This window comes from Aspergillus melleus (assembly GCF_016097325.1).
Source record: "Aspergillus melleus strain CBS 546.65 chromosome Unknown contig5, whole genome shotgun sequence".
NCBI classification, from domain to species: domain Eukaryota; kingdom Fungi; phylum Ascomycota; class Eurotiomycetes; order Eurotiales; family Aspergillaceae; genus Aspergillus; species Aspergillus melleus.
Window position 1 is genome coordinate 2,662,837 of NW_025763374.1, and position 16,847 is coordinate 2,679,683.

The following is a 16,847-nucleotide window of genomic DNA, read 5'->3' on the forward strand; positions in this document are numbered from 1 at the left end:
CTATCTACGTCCTCACGACTATCCAGCGATATTACTGCTTGCCTCTGCGAACTCCAAGCATTAGAAGCGAGACTCGATCCAGGAAGGGGGAAAGCTTTGATGAGAAAAATGGGCTTACGGGCATTGAAATGGCCTTTGAAACGCGCAGAGGTGGAGGGCCTAACAAAAAGCCTGGACAGATATAAGTCATCATTCATCCTCTCTTTACAGGTGGACCAGACGTACGTATATGGATCATGATTCTCTGATTCTATATAGCTAACTGAAGGACTGTATAGTTCCCTGATGGTTAGTATGGTCAAAAATACGGAGCGGATTCATCAACATGTTGACTTTGGAAAGTTGGAAGGCGCAATAGATGCGGGGTTTGAGTCATTCTCCGATCGCGACGAAGTCGAATGTCTCCCAGGCACAAGAACCGAGCTCCTTCGGGAAATAACGGACTGGGTTTTTTCGCCATCGTCGAAGACTGTTTTTTGGTTGCAGGGAATGGCTGGGACAGGGAAATCCACAATCTCTCGGACGGTGGCAAGGTCGGCCAAGAATCGTGATTATCTGAGTGCCAGCTTCTTTTTCAAGAGAGGCGAGGCGGACCGAGGGAACGCAAAGAAGTTTTTTCCAACATTGACCAGGCAACTGATACTATGGAAACCAAAGTTAAGAGCTGGCGTGCAAAAGGCGCTTGACAACGACCCTGACATTGCGTCAAAATCACTCAGGGAACAATTTGAGAAGCTACTCCTTCAACCGTTGCTCGGTCTTGACCAACACGATCAACTGCCTCAGAATACTGTGATTGTGATAGATGCTTTGGACGAATGTGAGCACGACCGAGATATTCAAAATATTATTCGATTGCTTCCTCGTCTGCAGGAGGTCAAATCACTTTGTCTTCGGGTCTTCCTGACCAGCAGACCAGAACTCCCTATCAGCCTTGGGTTTTCAGAGATCGGGAACCATGTATATCAGGACCTGGCCCTTCACGAAATACCTGAAGAGGTGACAGAACATGACATACGTCTATTTTTACGACATCGATTTACGATAATCCAGCATAATAGGAAAGTCCCTCAAGAATGGCCTGGCGACGATATCATCCAAAAATTGGTTAGGGTATCTGTTCCACTGTTTATCTCGGCTGCTACCGTTTGCCGCTACATCGAAAATCCAAAATGGGAACCAAAATCGCGTCTTGCAGAACTTCTTAAGGACCAAGCCAAATATGTGTCGAAAATGAATAAGACATATCTGCCAATTCTGACACAACTCCTCGATGACCAAGATAGTGATGAGAGGGAACAAGAGCAACTTCTACAAGAGTTTCAGGACATTGTGGGAGTTATCATTCTTCTTGCTGTTCCGCTTGCTATAAACACACTATCTCCGTTTCTTGGGAGAGAAAGGGACCAGATCAGCAATCGGTTAGATTCCTTTCGATCGGTCCTTAGCATCCCTAATGACGAAAATCAACCGGTTAGAATTCTGCACCTCTCATTTCCGGAATTCTTGGTCCAGACAACAACCAAGTTTCGTGTGGATGCGCCGGCCAAGCACAAAGACGTTGCAAAATCCTGTCTGAGAACTATGTGGCGTCTACTGCGGAGAGATATCTGCAATATAGCAGACCCTGGAGTGCGTAGGGCGGACATCGACCCTCTAGATATCCATAAATGTCTACTATCGGAGTTGCAATACTCCTGTCGCTACTGGACACATCATCTGAAAAATAGCCACGCTTTATCTTCTGACGTAGAAGAGGTGTGGCTGTTCCTCCAGAAACATTTTCTTCACTGGATGGAAGCGATGAGCCTGTTGGGTCTTATATCGGAGATGATGGGCATGCTCGACGTTCTTTGTATGATAGTGTCAGTAAGTATATGGTCAACGGTTATCCACGAGCTATACTGATGAAGGCAGGGCCATGATCACAATTCTAGTCTGGTCAACTTTCTACATGATGCAAAGCGGTTTGTTCTGAAAAATCGACAGATAGCCGATGAAGCGCCTCTTCAAATTTATTATTCAGGGTTGGTGTTTGCACCCCGAACGGCAATAATCCGCGAGCAGTTCCAATCAGAGCTTCCTGGTTGGATCTGCCGCTTCCCACAAGCTCTGGAAACCTGGAGTGCAGAGTTGCAGATACTCGAGGGCCATACAGACTGGGTTTATTCTGTGGCCTTCTCGACAGATGGCCGTATGCTGGCGTCCGGCTCGGACGATAAGACAATACGGCTCTGGGATCCAGCCACGGGCGCCCTGCAGCTGACACTCGAGGGTCATATAGACCGGATTTCATCGGTGGCCTTCTCACCAGATGGCCGGATACTGGCGTCTAGCTCGTTCGATAAGACAATACGGCTCTGGGATCCAGCCACAGGCGCTCTGCAGCTGACACTCGAGGGCCATACAAACCCAGTTCAGTGCGTAGCCTTCTCACCTGATGGCCGGCTACTAGTGTCTAGCTCGGGTGATAAGACATTACGGCTCTGGGATCCAGCTACAGGCGCTCTGCAGCTGACACTCGGTGGTCATACAGACTGGATTTCATCCGTGGCCTTCTCACTAGATGGCCGGATGTTAGCGTCCAGCTCGGACGATAAGACTATACGGCTTTGGGATCCAGCCACGGGTTCTCTGCAGCTAACTCTCAAGGGCCATACAGACTGGGTTTCGTCCGTGGCCTTCTCACCGGATGGTCGGATACTGGCATCTAGCTCAAACGATAAGACAATACGGCTCTGGGATCCAGCCACGGGCGCGTTGCAGTTGACACTCAAGGGCCATACAAACCCAGTTCAGTCCGTGGCCTTCTCACCGGATGGTCGGATACTGGCATCTAGCTCAAACGATAAGACAATACGGCTCTGGGATCCAGCCACAGGCGCTCTGCAGCTGACACTCGAGGGCCATACAGGCCCAGTCCAGTCTCTGACGTTCTCACCTGATGGCCGGCTACTGGTGTCTAGCTCGGACGATAAGATATTGCGGCTCTGGGATCCAGCCACAGGCGCTCTGCAGCTGACACTCGGTGGTCATACAGACTGGATTTCATCCGTGGCCTTCTCACCAGATGGCCGGATGTTAGCGTCCAGCTCGGACGATAAGACTATACGGCTTTGGGATCCAGCCACGGGTTCTCTGCAGCTAACTCTCAAGGGCCATACAGACTGGGTTTCGTCCGTGGCCTTCTCACCGGATGGTCGGATACTGGCATCTAGCTCGTTCGATAAGACAATACGGCTCTGGGATCCAGCCACGGGCGCGTTGCAGTTGACACTCAAGGGCCATACAAATCCAGTTCAGTCCGTGACCTTCTCATCTAATAGCTGGCTGCTGGCGTCTGGCTCGTTTGATAAGACAATACGGCTTTGGGACCCGGCTACAGGCGCTCTGCAGCTGACGCTTGAGGGTCATACAAGCTCGGTTCAGTCCGTGGCCTTCTCGCCTGATGGCCGGCTGCTGGCGTCCGGCTCGTTTGATAAGACAATACGGCTTTGGGACCCGGCCACAGGTGCTCTAAAGGAAATAGTGAGTACTGGTGGTCTTCTCACGAAGATTGAATTTTCGCAGGACAGCTCCTATCTCGCAACTAACCTAGGGGCATTCAAAATTCGGTCCAGCTGTGGCAACCCTACTGGTTCACCCAAAATGGACCCACAGATAATCCTACACAGAGAATGGATAGCGGTAAATGGGCAACAAGTTCTATGGCTCCCTCCCGAAGCTAGGCATTCCTGTTCAGCGGCCAAGTCGAACATACTCGCATTAGGACATCCGTCAGGTTGGATTTCTCTTTTAGCATTCCGGTAATAACCGATAATTGTATATGATTGTCTCCCGAACCCCATGCCAAGAATTGCGCTTAACCGCTTTTGTAACTTTCCGAGAATTATATTTTAGACAGTGTACGGGAATGTACAGTAAATAAAGTCGCATGACTTCCCAGTTGTGGCAGTTCGGAGGGCTTGGCAGAGAATGTGGTCGATCTGCGCCGGAAAGCTACCCCGCTGTCACTTGAACAAAAGTGGGTTGATACCCAATCGACAATGCAGTAGACCCATTTCGTACTTTCTAAGGGGTCTAAGCGCTTGTGAGTTCCATCTGGACATAATGGGAACGAATTAAAATCACGAACCAGAACCTTAGTGTTACACGTTGGGCACCTACCTTTAATCGTACTGGAGAGTCACAATACCAGGACCCCCGTCGAGGGACAAAGGTTGAGGGGTATTTGGCTATTTAGGCAGATCCAGGACACTTGCAACGTTCGGTGGAACATACTTATTTGATTGCTAAATGCTGTTGTATACGTTATTGTCGCTGCAGTCCCAGTTATGATGGATATTTCAAAGATCGCAGAGCTCGCCTGTCCGAAATCCCACGAGCTTGAAGTTACTAGAGTATCAATCAGCGATGTCCAACATTTGTCGTCTTACAATTGGATTGAAGCATCCGTTCCCACTATTGCTGTCCCGGGCATCCCCCCACTGTGGTCTCCACCAAAGATTGCTAAAAGGGTAGCAAAAGATTCGGGCCTCATATACATAGCCCAGAATGCAGCTCGCCTTCCAGAATGTCCACTTGAACCACTTTTTCGCGCTTTGTACATGTCGAACCCTTCGTTCGATATTAATTCAATTGATCTTGTGACTGATCGAAATAATATTCGGAAACTTTTGTCGTTTGTCAACTCAGGCCCAGCGAAAAGTGGACTGGAGCCATTCACGATCAATGTTGAAGTTGAGAACAACACTGCCATTTTTTGTCGCACGGAGACAGAAAACAAAAGATACATAAGGCCACATGAGTTTAGGGGATTCGGTCACGAGTTTGAGAAAGCGTACACTACAAGCCCGATATTCGGCAGTACTGGGCATCACAGGATCATCTCATATCGCTTTGGTGATTTGAGACTCATGCTGCGCTACGAAACAGACGGATACGTTGATGTACCCTCAAATGCGGATGCAGAAGTGGGCCCACTATCCAGGATGATAGAGTCACTATCACTTCTCTCAACTAACGGGCTTCCTCATATGGCCACCACAGGGACCGCATTAAGGATCAAAAAAGAAGGCAAAACCGTTCCAATAGAATCAACCCTCGAAATCAAAACACGGGTCTTCCACAAGAATATCGACCTTCAAGAAATTCTTCCGCAGTTGTGGGTATCCCAAACCCCCAATCTCGTGCGTGCCTATCACAGAAACGGTTTATTTGAGCTGCCAAAAGTAGAAGACGTCACGCTTGAGATCAAGAAATGGGAAAGTGAACACCAAGAAGACCTCATGAAGTTAGCTACGATAATCAGAAGAATCGTCGACGTGGTAAAAGAGAATGGTGGGAAAGCCGTTGTCAAGTATGATGGCCAGCATGATGAGTTAGTGGTCTGGAAAGTCGAAGGAAGGCAGTTGTTACCACATGACATTTATTCCAAGTTGAACAACCAGAATGATACGCCAACAGTCTCGGAAACGGACACCAACTCAGCAATTCGATCAGAGAAACCAGAAATCCGAAAGACGAAATTGAAAATCGGAGATATTTCGTACGATATTAACCTCTCCATGATTCCGTACCTTCGTTCCTTCGTCGACTTTCAACAAAAAGCTCAACCGCAGGTCTCAAAATTTGATCACGGCGCTATTCCTTTGTTTGGTGTTGCGCTCAACGGAATTGAAATGGGCTATAGGCATTGTCTCCGTTCGTTACCTGCTGATGTTTCTCAGTATCACACACTTTGTGAAACATATGATTTCCTCGGAGTCGATGTGCTTGGACAACAATCGATCGATGATATTTTTGTCGACCTCAGAGCCTGTAAAACTACTTATGAGCTTGACCACAAGCGGTACCGAGCCGTTAAGGGAAATAAAGCCATAGCGAGAGATGCAGCGTTTCGACTCATGTTTTTGATGATCAATGGCAAGTTCCACGATGAAATCAAAGACTGCGCCAAAGTTTATAATGCTGTGCTATTTGTCGTGTCACACCCAGGTACTTTCAAATGGCGTACAAGGACCCTGGTGCTTGCTGCATATAAGGAACGGTTTATTATCACACCTAAGCAGAGAGCTCGGTTGGATCGGTGGTGTCTAAGGGACAATCATGGATCGGATGATGAGGGGACCACAGACGAGGAAGGCTGGGAGCCAAATTACCCCGATAGTTCCTAGACCTCTGAGCCCTTCGTGGTACAGACCTATTCACTGTTAGTAATGGGACCCAAATTGCCTACATCAAGGGCCTACGCTTGTGTTTGAAGGTCAGACACCACTGATTCATCCAAGTAAAGAGTCGGTTTTTCCTTCAGGCGTTCCAACACGGCTTCAAGCATCGATGGGGTGGTACTTCGAGGGCGTCCGACGCCGTTCCGGGGGGGCTCTGACATTGCCAAACGCCTCCAGGTTCTGACGGATATATGTTACAGCTTGCTTGCTACAACCGGCGACAAAGGCGATTTTGGCTCGTTTCGATGACCCGTTCTCGATCTTATGCTGAATCTGCTCGAGTTGCGGAGCTTTCAGATTTGCCGGCATCTTCGATTCATGTGGGATGTAGCCCTGTGGTAGGGAGCACAACCTGCTACGTGGTGTTTACGGAACGAAACCCGCGATTGTCAGCACGGCCCGATAATGGCTCCGGTGCCCGACCAGCTGCTGAATCTCGATCGTGGCTCGCCCTGTTTGGACAATTTTGTGGGTAGCATGCTTTCTAAACCCCACACCTATTCGGACAGTAGACTTTCCGTTCCGAGCCTAATCCGGGTTGGGACTGGTAGTCACTGAACTCGGTAAACCGCCAGAGGCGTAAGAGATTAAACCACCTTCCCTGTTTGCGACTCACTTGAGCTCTAAAGAAGCCGCACCAACCGTCAGATGTGAAATATTTCATTGTTCAAATCCTGAGTAAACTGAGTTGCGCCGTCAAGTATTACCCAGATTCTGAAAGAGCCACGACCCTCGATTTAACCAGAAAAAAGAGCAAACAAGCATGGCGCGTCAAAACAGGCCTCTCTGCAGCCAATGGTTGGCTGAAGACTGCTCCCCAGCCTTCCCCGCCGATATTTTCTCAGAAATAGCTAGACTGCCCCTGGTCCTTTTCCTTCTTGCTTCCGAACTCATTGCTAGCGAACTTTACTTCACACCCCTGCGGCCAAATCTCATCGCAAAGCAATATCACCGGTTTAAATATGAACACTCCTAGTGCTTCTATCCAAGATAAGACGCACAGCTTGTTCGGATCCTTGAGAACCGTTTTCAAAGGGCGGAAAAGATACAAAGATACACGTCTTATTGCCCCGAAATCGAGCACTGTAATCATCACCGCGGATTCAGACGCCAAAGGTGGCCCTGCCAATGCCAAATATGACATTTTCCAACCCGGCGAACACAACACGAAAGGATTTTGGCAAATGGCGTACGACAAGTTAACAGAGAGCGATCCAGATAGTGTAGCAATACTTTTCCCGCCGACCGGAACCAAGCCTCAAGACGTTGGCGATGCACGAATGAGAGAGATATTGGACGAGGTAGTAAAGGCGACAGAGGCGCACTACAGGAAAAAGAAGGGAAAGGATGGTATTCGGGCCACAGCCCATAAAATACTATACTCGGCGCTGTCTTTTCAAGACATTGTTGGTAGTATCGTAAAATTTGATCCAACTGGGTACGCTTCCAGTGCTTGGGGGATAGTATCTCTGGGATTAACAGTAAGGTCCTTGCACTAACCAAGCGAGACAATCAGCTAATGACTTAGATGGCTAAGAATCATGCAGACCGCAAGGACGCACTACTTGAATCATCGGGATACCTAGCGGATTTGCTGATTCGTTGTGCCTTCATCGAAGAACACTTCTATGGGAATAGAGATCCTGTTATGGTGAATGTCGAAAAAGAACGATCGATTGTTCGGATGTATGTGGCAATTTTGCGATACTCCGCCGAAGTACGGAGAGTACAACAGTCCAACAAGGGAAAAGACATTTTGAAGAGTATAACGGCTCTAACAAGCCAGCCACTTACGCAGCTCAAGGCCTCGATCGAAGCAGAGGAGTCCCACTTGCATGACTGGTTGGTCCTGGACCAGCATCTACTCCGGAAGAAGGAAGCAGAAGCTATTCTGAATCACCTCGATGCATTGACTATGGACATCCAAAAAGTGCACGATGCAGTTGAAATGTTAAATCTTCCTTTTTCCAGAGGCGCTTTTTTTGGCTCCTTCGAGGACCAGCATGAGGATGAATGCCTTGCTGGAACGCGAACGGAGTTGCTTCGGCAGGTGCAGGACTGGGGTAGGTCCAGTGACAAATGTATATTCTGGTTGAGCGGAATGGCAGGCACTGGCAAGTCTACTATTGCGAGAACGGTAGCCCGATTGTTCAAAGGGGATGGCATCCTCGGGGCAAGTTTCTTCTTCAAAAGGGGCGAGGGAGATCGGGGCTCAGCAGTAAAGTTCTTTCCAACAATCGTGAAGCAGTTAGCAGTGCACATGCCTCAAATGGTCTCTGGAATCCGAGAAGCTATTGAAGATGACCCTGCAATTTCCGGAAGTTCGCTTCGAGATCAGTTCAATAAGCTCATGTTACAGCCATTACTTGCTGTAGATCATGGTGAAGCTATGAAATCTACAGTGATTGTCATCGACGCCCTCGATGAATGCGAACCGGAGGAAGATGTCGAAATCATCCTCAACCTCTTACCCAAGGTCGAGATGGTAACAAATATGGCAATCCGATTCTTCTTAACCAGCCGGCCAGAGTCAACCATCCGTTTTGGATTTGACCAGATCGAGAAAAGCAACTACCAGAATACTATCCTGCAAAATCTGGATGAGGATGTGATAAAACATGATATCATTCTATATCTCAAAGAAGAATTTTCCAGAATACAGCGAAAACGCCAAAAAATTCTTCCTCCTAGTTGGCCTGGAGAGGAAAGAATCGAAGCCTTAGCGACGATGGCTGTTCCGCTCTTTATCTTTGCAGCCACAGTGTGTCGGTTTGTAGATGATAGAAAATGGAACCCTGAAAAGCGGCTGCAGGAGTTTTTCACGGATTTGTCGGGATCCAAGATGGATAAGACATACCGACCGATCTTAAGTCAACTTCTTACCGAGGACGATTGCGAGACAGATAAATTGATCGAAGAGTTCCAGAGAACCGTTGGTGTGATAATTCTTCTTGCTGCCCCCTTATCATTGAGCTCTCTTGCAGAACTTCTCGAGATGCCAGAAGATGTAATCAACACCAGGCTAGACTCATTCCATTCAGTTCTAACCATACCTGGCGAGGCCTCACTGCCGATACGGACATTGCATTTGTCCTTTCATGATTATCTGGTGGATTGTCGCACAAAAAACCAAAAGGCCACATCTCGATTCTGGGTGGATAAAAGAGAGAAGCACGGCCTCATAGCCCGCCAATGTCTTGCTGTCATGGGCCATTACCTCATGAAAAATATTTGCAATCTGCCAAGTTATGGGACCAGCCGAACAGAGATAGGTCCTGATTCTATAGCAAGATCTCTTCCGCCTGCCCTTCGGTATGCCTGTCGTTACTGGGTTTACCATCTTACCCAAGGTTCAGCACCAGCCAGAATTCTTGACCTGGTGCTTACATTCCTAAAGGAACACTTTCTTCATTGGGTTGAAGTTATGGGCGTTCTGGGGATGATATCTGAAGCCATAACTGCAGTGAATTCATTGCTCCAACTGACCAAAGTGAGTAATAAAGTAGCTTGTAGCAGCCAACCGACTAACACTGGTGGAAAATCTAGGATAAATCCAGTAATGAGATGCATGTCTTCGTACTAGATACACGCAGATTTATCCTAAAATTTGCACAAATTATTGATACGGCACCACTGCAACTGTATAGCTCTGGCCTGATTTTCGCACCACATCGGGCATTGATCAGAGAGACTTTTAAGGGAGAACTCCCTGCTTGGTTATCCAGAGGTCCAAAAATAGAAGAGTATTGGGATCCAGAGATTCAAACACTGGAGGGCCATTCTAGCTTGGTTCTCTCGGTCGCCTTCTCAGGCAACGGCCAGCTGCTGGCATCTGGCTCGCACGACAAAACAATTAAGCTGTGGGATGCGGCCACGGGGGCTCTCAAGCATACATTGAAGAGCCATTTTGGCTTGGTTCTCTCAGTCGCCTTCTCAGGCAATGGCCAGCTGCTGGCATCCGGCTCCAACGACAAGACCATCAAGCTGTGGGATGCGGCCACGGGGGCTCTCAAGCATACACTGGAGGGCCATTCTGGTGCGGTTCTCTCAGTCGCCTTTTCAGGCAACGGCCAGCTGATGGCATCCGGCTCTAACGACAAGACCATCAAGCTGTGGGATGCGGCCACGGGCGCTCTTAAGCATACACTGGAGGGCCATTCTGGCTGGGTTCGCTCGGTCGCCTTCTCAGGCAACGGCCAGCTGCTGGCATCCGGCTCCGACGACAAGACCATTAAGCTGTGGGATGCGGCCACGGGGGCTTCCAAGCATACACTGAAGGGCCATTCTGGTGTAGTTCTCTCAGTCACCTTCTTAGGCAACGGCCAGCTGCTGGCATCCGGCTCCAACGACAAGACCATCAAGCTGTGGGATGCGGCCACGGGGGCTCTCAAGCATACACTGAAGGGCCATTCTGCTGCAGTTCACTCGGTCGCCTTCTCATGCGACGGCCAGCTGCTGACATCCGGCTCCAACGACAAGACCATCAAGCTGTGGGATGCGGCCACGGGGGCTCTCAAGCATACACTGGAGGGCCATTCTGGTGCGGTTCTCTCAGTCGCCTTCTCAGGCAACGGCCAGCCGCTGGTATCTGGCTCGGCGGACACGACCATCAAGCTGTGGGATGCGGCCGCAGGCGCTCTCAAGCATACACTGGAGGGCCATTCTGGTACAGTTCGCTCGGTTGCCTTCTCATGCGACGGCCAGCTGCTGGCATCCGGCTCCAACGACAAGACCATCAAGCTGTGGGATGCGGCCACGGGGGCTCTCAAGCATACACTGGAGGGCCATTCTGGTGCAGTTCTCTCAGTCACCTTCTCAGGCAACGGCCAGCTGCTGGCATCCGGCTCTGACGACAAGACCATTAAGCTGTGGGATGTGGCCACGGGGGCTCTTATGCATATACTGGAGGGCTATTCTGGCTGGGTTCGCTCGGTCGCCTTCTCAGGCAACGGCCAGCTGCTAGCAACCGGCTCCGACGACAAGACCATTAAGCTGTGGGATGCGGCCACGGGGGCTCTCAAGCATACACTGAAGGGCCATTCTGATGCGGTTCTCTCAGTCGCCTTCTCAGGCAACGGCCAGCTGCTGGCATCCGCCTCCAACGTCAAGCCCATCAAGCTGTGGGATGCGGCCACGGGGGCTCTCAAGCATACACTGGAGGGCCATACCGGTACAGTTCATTCGGTCGCCTTCTCAGGCAACGGCCAGCTGCTGGCATCTGGCTTGCACTACAAGACCATCGAGCTGTGGGATGCGGCCACGGGGGCTCTCAAGCATACACTGAAGGGCCATTCTGGTGCGGTTCTCTCAGTCGCCTTCTCAGGCAACGGCCAGCTGCTGGCATCTGCCTCGGACGACAAGACCATCAAGCTGTGGGATGCGGCCACGGGGGCTCTCAAGCATGACATAAGCACTGACCACGTTGCAACCGACGTTGAATTTTCGGAGCACCTGCCGCTATTGATTACTAACATAGGATCTTTCGATATCCGAAGCTGCTATAAAAGCTTCCCAGCTTCCTCCGAGAAGGTGACAGAGGTATCTCTGGGAGCAGATCGATGGGTTACTATTCAGGGTCAAAGAGAGCTTTGGCTACCTCCAAATTATCACCCTTACTCGTCAACGGTTAAGAACAGTACTATTGCACTTGGTAGCACGAGCGGCAGAGTTGCCATAATTACGTTCTCAGTCATGTGAGGTATTCTGTGGTGCACTGCATTTCCCATGTGATGGACTTTTTCGGGCCCGAGATTATAATTATGTGAAAATCACGTGATGGAAAACCAAGCCGTCCTAACAATTACCGACAAATACAGACTGTATTGTATCAAAGATTGCTCAAATCATCGGCTCGCGCTAAGCTCTTGGCAGTGGGCTGGGAAACAATAGTCATGTGTCTGAAGGTCAGAGGAATTTCGAGACCGCCTGTACCAGGCCCCGTCTGCAATTATCCTTTTAAGAGATAATCGTCGTGTGATTACATCTGGTCATGCCAAAACACACTCTTTCTGTTGCGGTTGAGATTTATCATGTCTATCCAAGTAATCGTTCTGAGACTTGAAAATGCAGTATTTATAGAAACTATCAAATAGCGACCGTAGTTCTCTTGTGCTAGACTGCGTCCCACCGACAGCGTTCCGGGGTTTTAGTAGAAGATCAACGTTTCCGAACATAAAGAGTATCCAGCAGAGTAGACAGTAGTGATACTCTATACATCTCATTGATAATACATACATGTAGGAGTACGACACCGAGTGCAGGACGAAGGAAGATACGGGGAAGGTTGCAAAGGAGCGCCTTGACAGCAAAATAATTTATCCATGATGTCTAGGTATAAAGGATACCTTGTAAAGCATCTGGAAGGAATAGGTACTGATAATTATAGGATGCGTGCGCGCTTACTCGCAAAGACGAAATGAGAAATTGAATATAACTATTTAACCCAAGATTGAGTTGATTGATGGGAAGAGCAAGAGTGATCGAGAAACTGCAGTGGCTTGAGTTGTTGGATTGCTTCGTATTAGACGTGCTAGGCGGACATGTGATAGAAAGGGTAGGTATAAGACCAGCTCCTGCTACCCAGGCCACCCGTCCAAGGTATATAGAGGCGATAACGAGAAAGTAGAAGTGAAAGAAGAATCGAAATCAGAATATAGACGGATACTAAGACGACATCCGCAACCTCCGACTCCTCTTCGGTGTCACATAAAAACAAAGAAGCTGTTCATGCGCGCAATACGAACAGCTCGGCATCAGCCCGTCACAGTGCACATTATGCTCTCGGCAACACCGGCAGGAGAAGTGGCTTGAGGGCGATATCTCGGGTCCCGTTTCTTCTTCGCTGGTTGGACCTTTCCTGCCCGTCGCGTCCATCGAGGGGTTCGACGGATCGGTTAGACAGCCCGCGTGGTCCCCCGTGCTGCTGATGCTTTGTAGCCATTCCCGAGCTCGGGTTATTCGTAGACTGGTGGTTATTGTCATTGTATTTGTGGGTGGCTAGGTGCGCATGGTTAGTTTAGATAAGTAGATCAGGGAATAGAACACCTACTTAGGAGCCTATGCCGAATGTGTTTGTGTCTGTGGATATCGCCTCAGACTGGATGAGGAGGTTGTGCGACCTGAAGATCAAAAACACAAACAGAGAGCTGTCAAAGCGCAGTCCAGCGGAAAATAGTCGATCACCAACTAGGTATCAATCACCTCGATCGACAAATGCAGGATCCTAGACAATTTATACCTGTAGATGACAAGTCCCCCAGGCTCGTTCATTCGCGCAATTCAGCCGCCCCCGCGCACGACGATCGATCCAATTGGAACTCTAGCCAAGTCTAGGATAGGTACATTACGGAATCATAACGCGACGGTGGACTGACATCATCAAGTGGATCGTGGTCCGTGGGCCGCGCGGTGTCTGTTAGTCTCGGGCAGGGTCGTGCCATGGTTTGCCGTTCCATTGAATTCGGAGGGGCGGCAGGAAAGCCCTTGATGCGACGAATCGTTGGCCATAACCCGGTGGTGGAGAAAAGCTGCCGATATGACATTCGGGATTCATACGGGGTCTACGCGGCTTTCAGATAGTGGAAGATGTGCAGGTCATGCCCGTCGATGTTTATTAATACTTAACTAATATGCCATACTTCATAAATAATATGTACATGAATTGCAGAAGGGTATCTCTGGGTATAGCTCAGACAAACGTAAAGTAACTGCCTACCCGTCCGGGGAAAACCAAAAATCAAGGTCATTTCAAATAGAAGGAAAGTCGGGATAATAGGACGCTAAAAAAACAAGGTGACTCGGAACCGCGGGGATGACCTAGCGGCGCCATCGTCTTGCGAGCATTCTGCAATCATATCCTGGCCTTGAGGAATTTCTCTAACGACATCGTCGTCGATCACGATACGGAGGCCGCCCGCATTGACGCGAATCGCATAGCTAATATTACTGGATTCTGTTTGATATATCTGGGAGAGGCGGCGAAGTAAGTCCGACAGGGTCCGTTCGTTGAGATATAGCGCATGGTAGTAATCCTCAACCTGTCCGTCGATGCGCCGAAGAATGTAAAAGCACGCAACTAGAACGGATGATCGCGTTAAGACTGAATTCACCATCTGTATTGGATTTGCTACTCACCGGCATGGTTATGGTCCTGTGTACGATTGCTCATGGGCGAGGAAGACCCCGTTGCTTCCCTGACGCCACGTTTCACCAGCTGCTCGTCGACACCGGCCGAGCCTTCCAAAGGATTCGATAGCACGATGGGGAACCGATCGGGGTCATCTTGGGCGTCACCACGTAGCGACAGCATACTTCGCGGTCGGGACGACGACAGTACGGCTTCCAAGTCGGAGACCACTGTTTGGAGCTCGTCGCGGGCGGAGAATTCATGGGTCATGGCCAGGAAGGGTTCTAATTGTTGTCGTGCTGCCGCCGGAGGCTTTCCCCGTTTCCTTTTCCTGGGGTTCAATCGGCCTTTGCTCGACTCGAGGTCACCGAGCCGCTGGCGAACCTTGTTGATGGCCTTATTAAGTTGGACGGCGTCATTCGATAGCTTCCTCTCAGACCCGTGATCGCGAAATAGTTTTACTCGGCAGTAGCAGATCTCCGCCGTCGACAGCAGAGGCTGCGGAGAGGCCTCGGGCGCGATTAACTCCGTCTTCGCATATAGTCGGAGCGGCGCCCCTTGGACCCCCTTGGACAAAGTAAAGTCGGTGGAGAGGAAATTGAAAAGAATGTAAGCCTCGCATCCGGCGTGGCCCGATTGCGGGTCGGCCAGCCACACGATGCTGAAGCCGTCCACCGACAAGTGTTCCAGGGTTACCTGAGACCCCGCTGGCCGGCCACGGATGACGTTCGACATTACATCGACAAACTCTACGGCTCGCAGCTGCCCGTCGCTCCGCCTGGCCTCGTTTAGTCCGCGATTGTCTCGCCACAGCTTCCAGGCAGCCACGGGGTCAGCTCGTTGGTTGTTATTGTCAAATCCGATTCGAAAATGTGTGCGGTATCGCACCGGGTGGGGAAGTGTAACTGGCGGTGCCGTGTCGATAATGGAGATCTTGTACCCCTGACGACGATTGAGATACGTAACAGGGGTCTGGCGGGTAGGGTTGTAGGTAGCTGTAGGTGCGTGTAGGGTAACCTGAAATCGGAGAGGGTGGTGGCCATCGTACACGGACTGCGTCTCGTCCATCGTACCCGAGTGCTCGACTTGTGAATCCGGCGGCGAAATCTCTCGCGATTCCTGAGCAGGCAGATCGGAGAAATCGCTAAGGTGGTCCTGGTACTGAAGTGCCGCCCCTTGGAGCCCGCACGGGTCCTGCGGCAGGCTATGCGCAGGGGCCAGCAGCAACGGCTGGGCGCCGACATTGCATGGTAGAGCCTGGGGGAGAGATGCGTCGACCGGTTGATCAGGCAGCACCATACACATCTGATCATTGAAGGCGCCACAAGAACAATTATGCCGACCGGGCGGAGACGACGAGTATTGGGGACTCGGCAGGAGGGTCGGATTGGTCACTAGACCCGGCAGATCTCCTACGCCCATGAGCTGGTCGGGCACGATGCCGGCACCCGTGGTGTAGGGAGTGGCGGTGACCCCGGAGAACTTGCGCTGAAAATCGCGAACAAAAGCATCGCTGGGCTTGTGAGCGCTCCTGGAGAATCAAACGAACCAGGTCAGCACCGTTCGCGGGAAATGAACCAAAACTACGGAGTACTTACCTTTTGTGGAACATGATGGACTATTGAAATTTTTTTTCGTTTTTTATTTCAGTGTGTTTTTTATTTCAGTGTGTTTTTTCTTTTCCTTCGGGGCTCTTCAGTGTCCTTCAGCAGCGCATTGTGCGCCTGGCGGCTTTATCTATTTCCAGAGCAGGTCCAAAAGCGAGATCCGCAGCGACCCACGTTGCATCATGATTCCGTGCGGGCACGATTGGTCAATTGGAATATTAGCCAGAAGTACGAAGTGGATGCACGTTGAAACGGATCCCCACTCGAAAAGTTGAAATATAATAAGCGCTAGGCCAGTAGGAACTAGACCCAACGGGCAGAGTACGGAGTATGTATTCCTCGCACAGAGGGCGGGTGGAGTCGCCACGGTGACTCGAGGCATATACTCAGTAGTCTTGAGTACCTGAAGGGACCGAGCAAGCGAATTGGAATAGATGGCAGGCCTCTGGACGGGAAGATAAAAAGAGTGTATCAAGTGATGCGAGGATGATATCACGACGAAAGTGGTTGAATAATGAAGTGACCACGAAATAGAGCCGGTGGAACCGGTCGATCGTAGTACTTCGTTAGGCTGTTGGCGCGGGGAAAGGTGGCAACACACGGAAATAGTACCTATCCCAAGCAAATGATTGCCTGTCTTCCATACCTGACTCCCTTTGGCAAGTCCTCCATCATGAAGCGTCTACATTACACTCCGGGGCAGCACCAGAAACGGGCCTCCCGTCCCCTCGTGCAGGCGGCTGTGCGACGAGTGTCGGGAGAGGAAGGTTAAGGTACGTACTCCCCAGATCTATTCAACGGATATACTTTTCATTCAGAAAGAACCCGTGCTAATTCTCGCAGTGCGACAGCATCAAGCCCTGTCAACATTGTCGCGCGGCGAAA

The 16,847-nt window shown here is 50.2% G+C and overlaps 3 protein-coding genes across 3 annotated transcripts; 1 reads left to right on the forward strand and 2 right to left on the reverse strand.

The window, feature by feature from the left end:
* Positions 1–6,329: 6,329 nt before the first annotated feature.
* On the reverse strand, positions 6,330–6,539 carry LDX57_009322 (uncharacterized protein; the record flags this gene model as incomplete). The annotated part of the gene is made up of 1 exon (XM_046091049.1): positions 6,330–6,539. One exon carries the CDS (start codon positions 6,537–6,539, stop codon positions 6,330–6,332), a length of 210 nt encoding a protein of 69 aa, XP_045947025.1.
* A 3,255-nt stretch (positions 6,540–9,794) lies between these two features.
* On the forward strand, positions 9,795–11,927 carry LDX57_009323 (WD40 repeat domain-containing protein; the record flags this gene model as incomplete). The annotated part of the gene is made up of 1 exon (XM_046091050.1): positions 9,795–11,927. One exon carries the CDS (start codon positions 9,795–9,797, stop codon positions 11,925–11,927), a length of 2,133 nt encoding a protein of 710 aa, XP_045947026.1.
* Positions 11,928–14,008: 2,081 nt separating this feature from the next.
* On the reverse strand, positions 14,009–15,777 carry LDX57_009324 (uncharacterized protein; the record flags this gene model as incomplete). Its single annotated transcript, XM_046091051.1, has 2 exons — positions 14,009–14,304; positions 14,364–15,777. The coding sequence occupies 2 exons, from the start codon at positions 15,775–15,777 to the stop codon at positions 14,009–14,011; spliced, it is 1,710 nt and encodes a 569-aa protein (XP_045947027.1).
* Between the last annotated feature and the right edge of the window lie 1,070 nt (positions 15,778–16,847).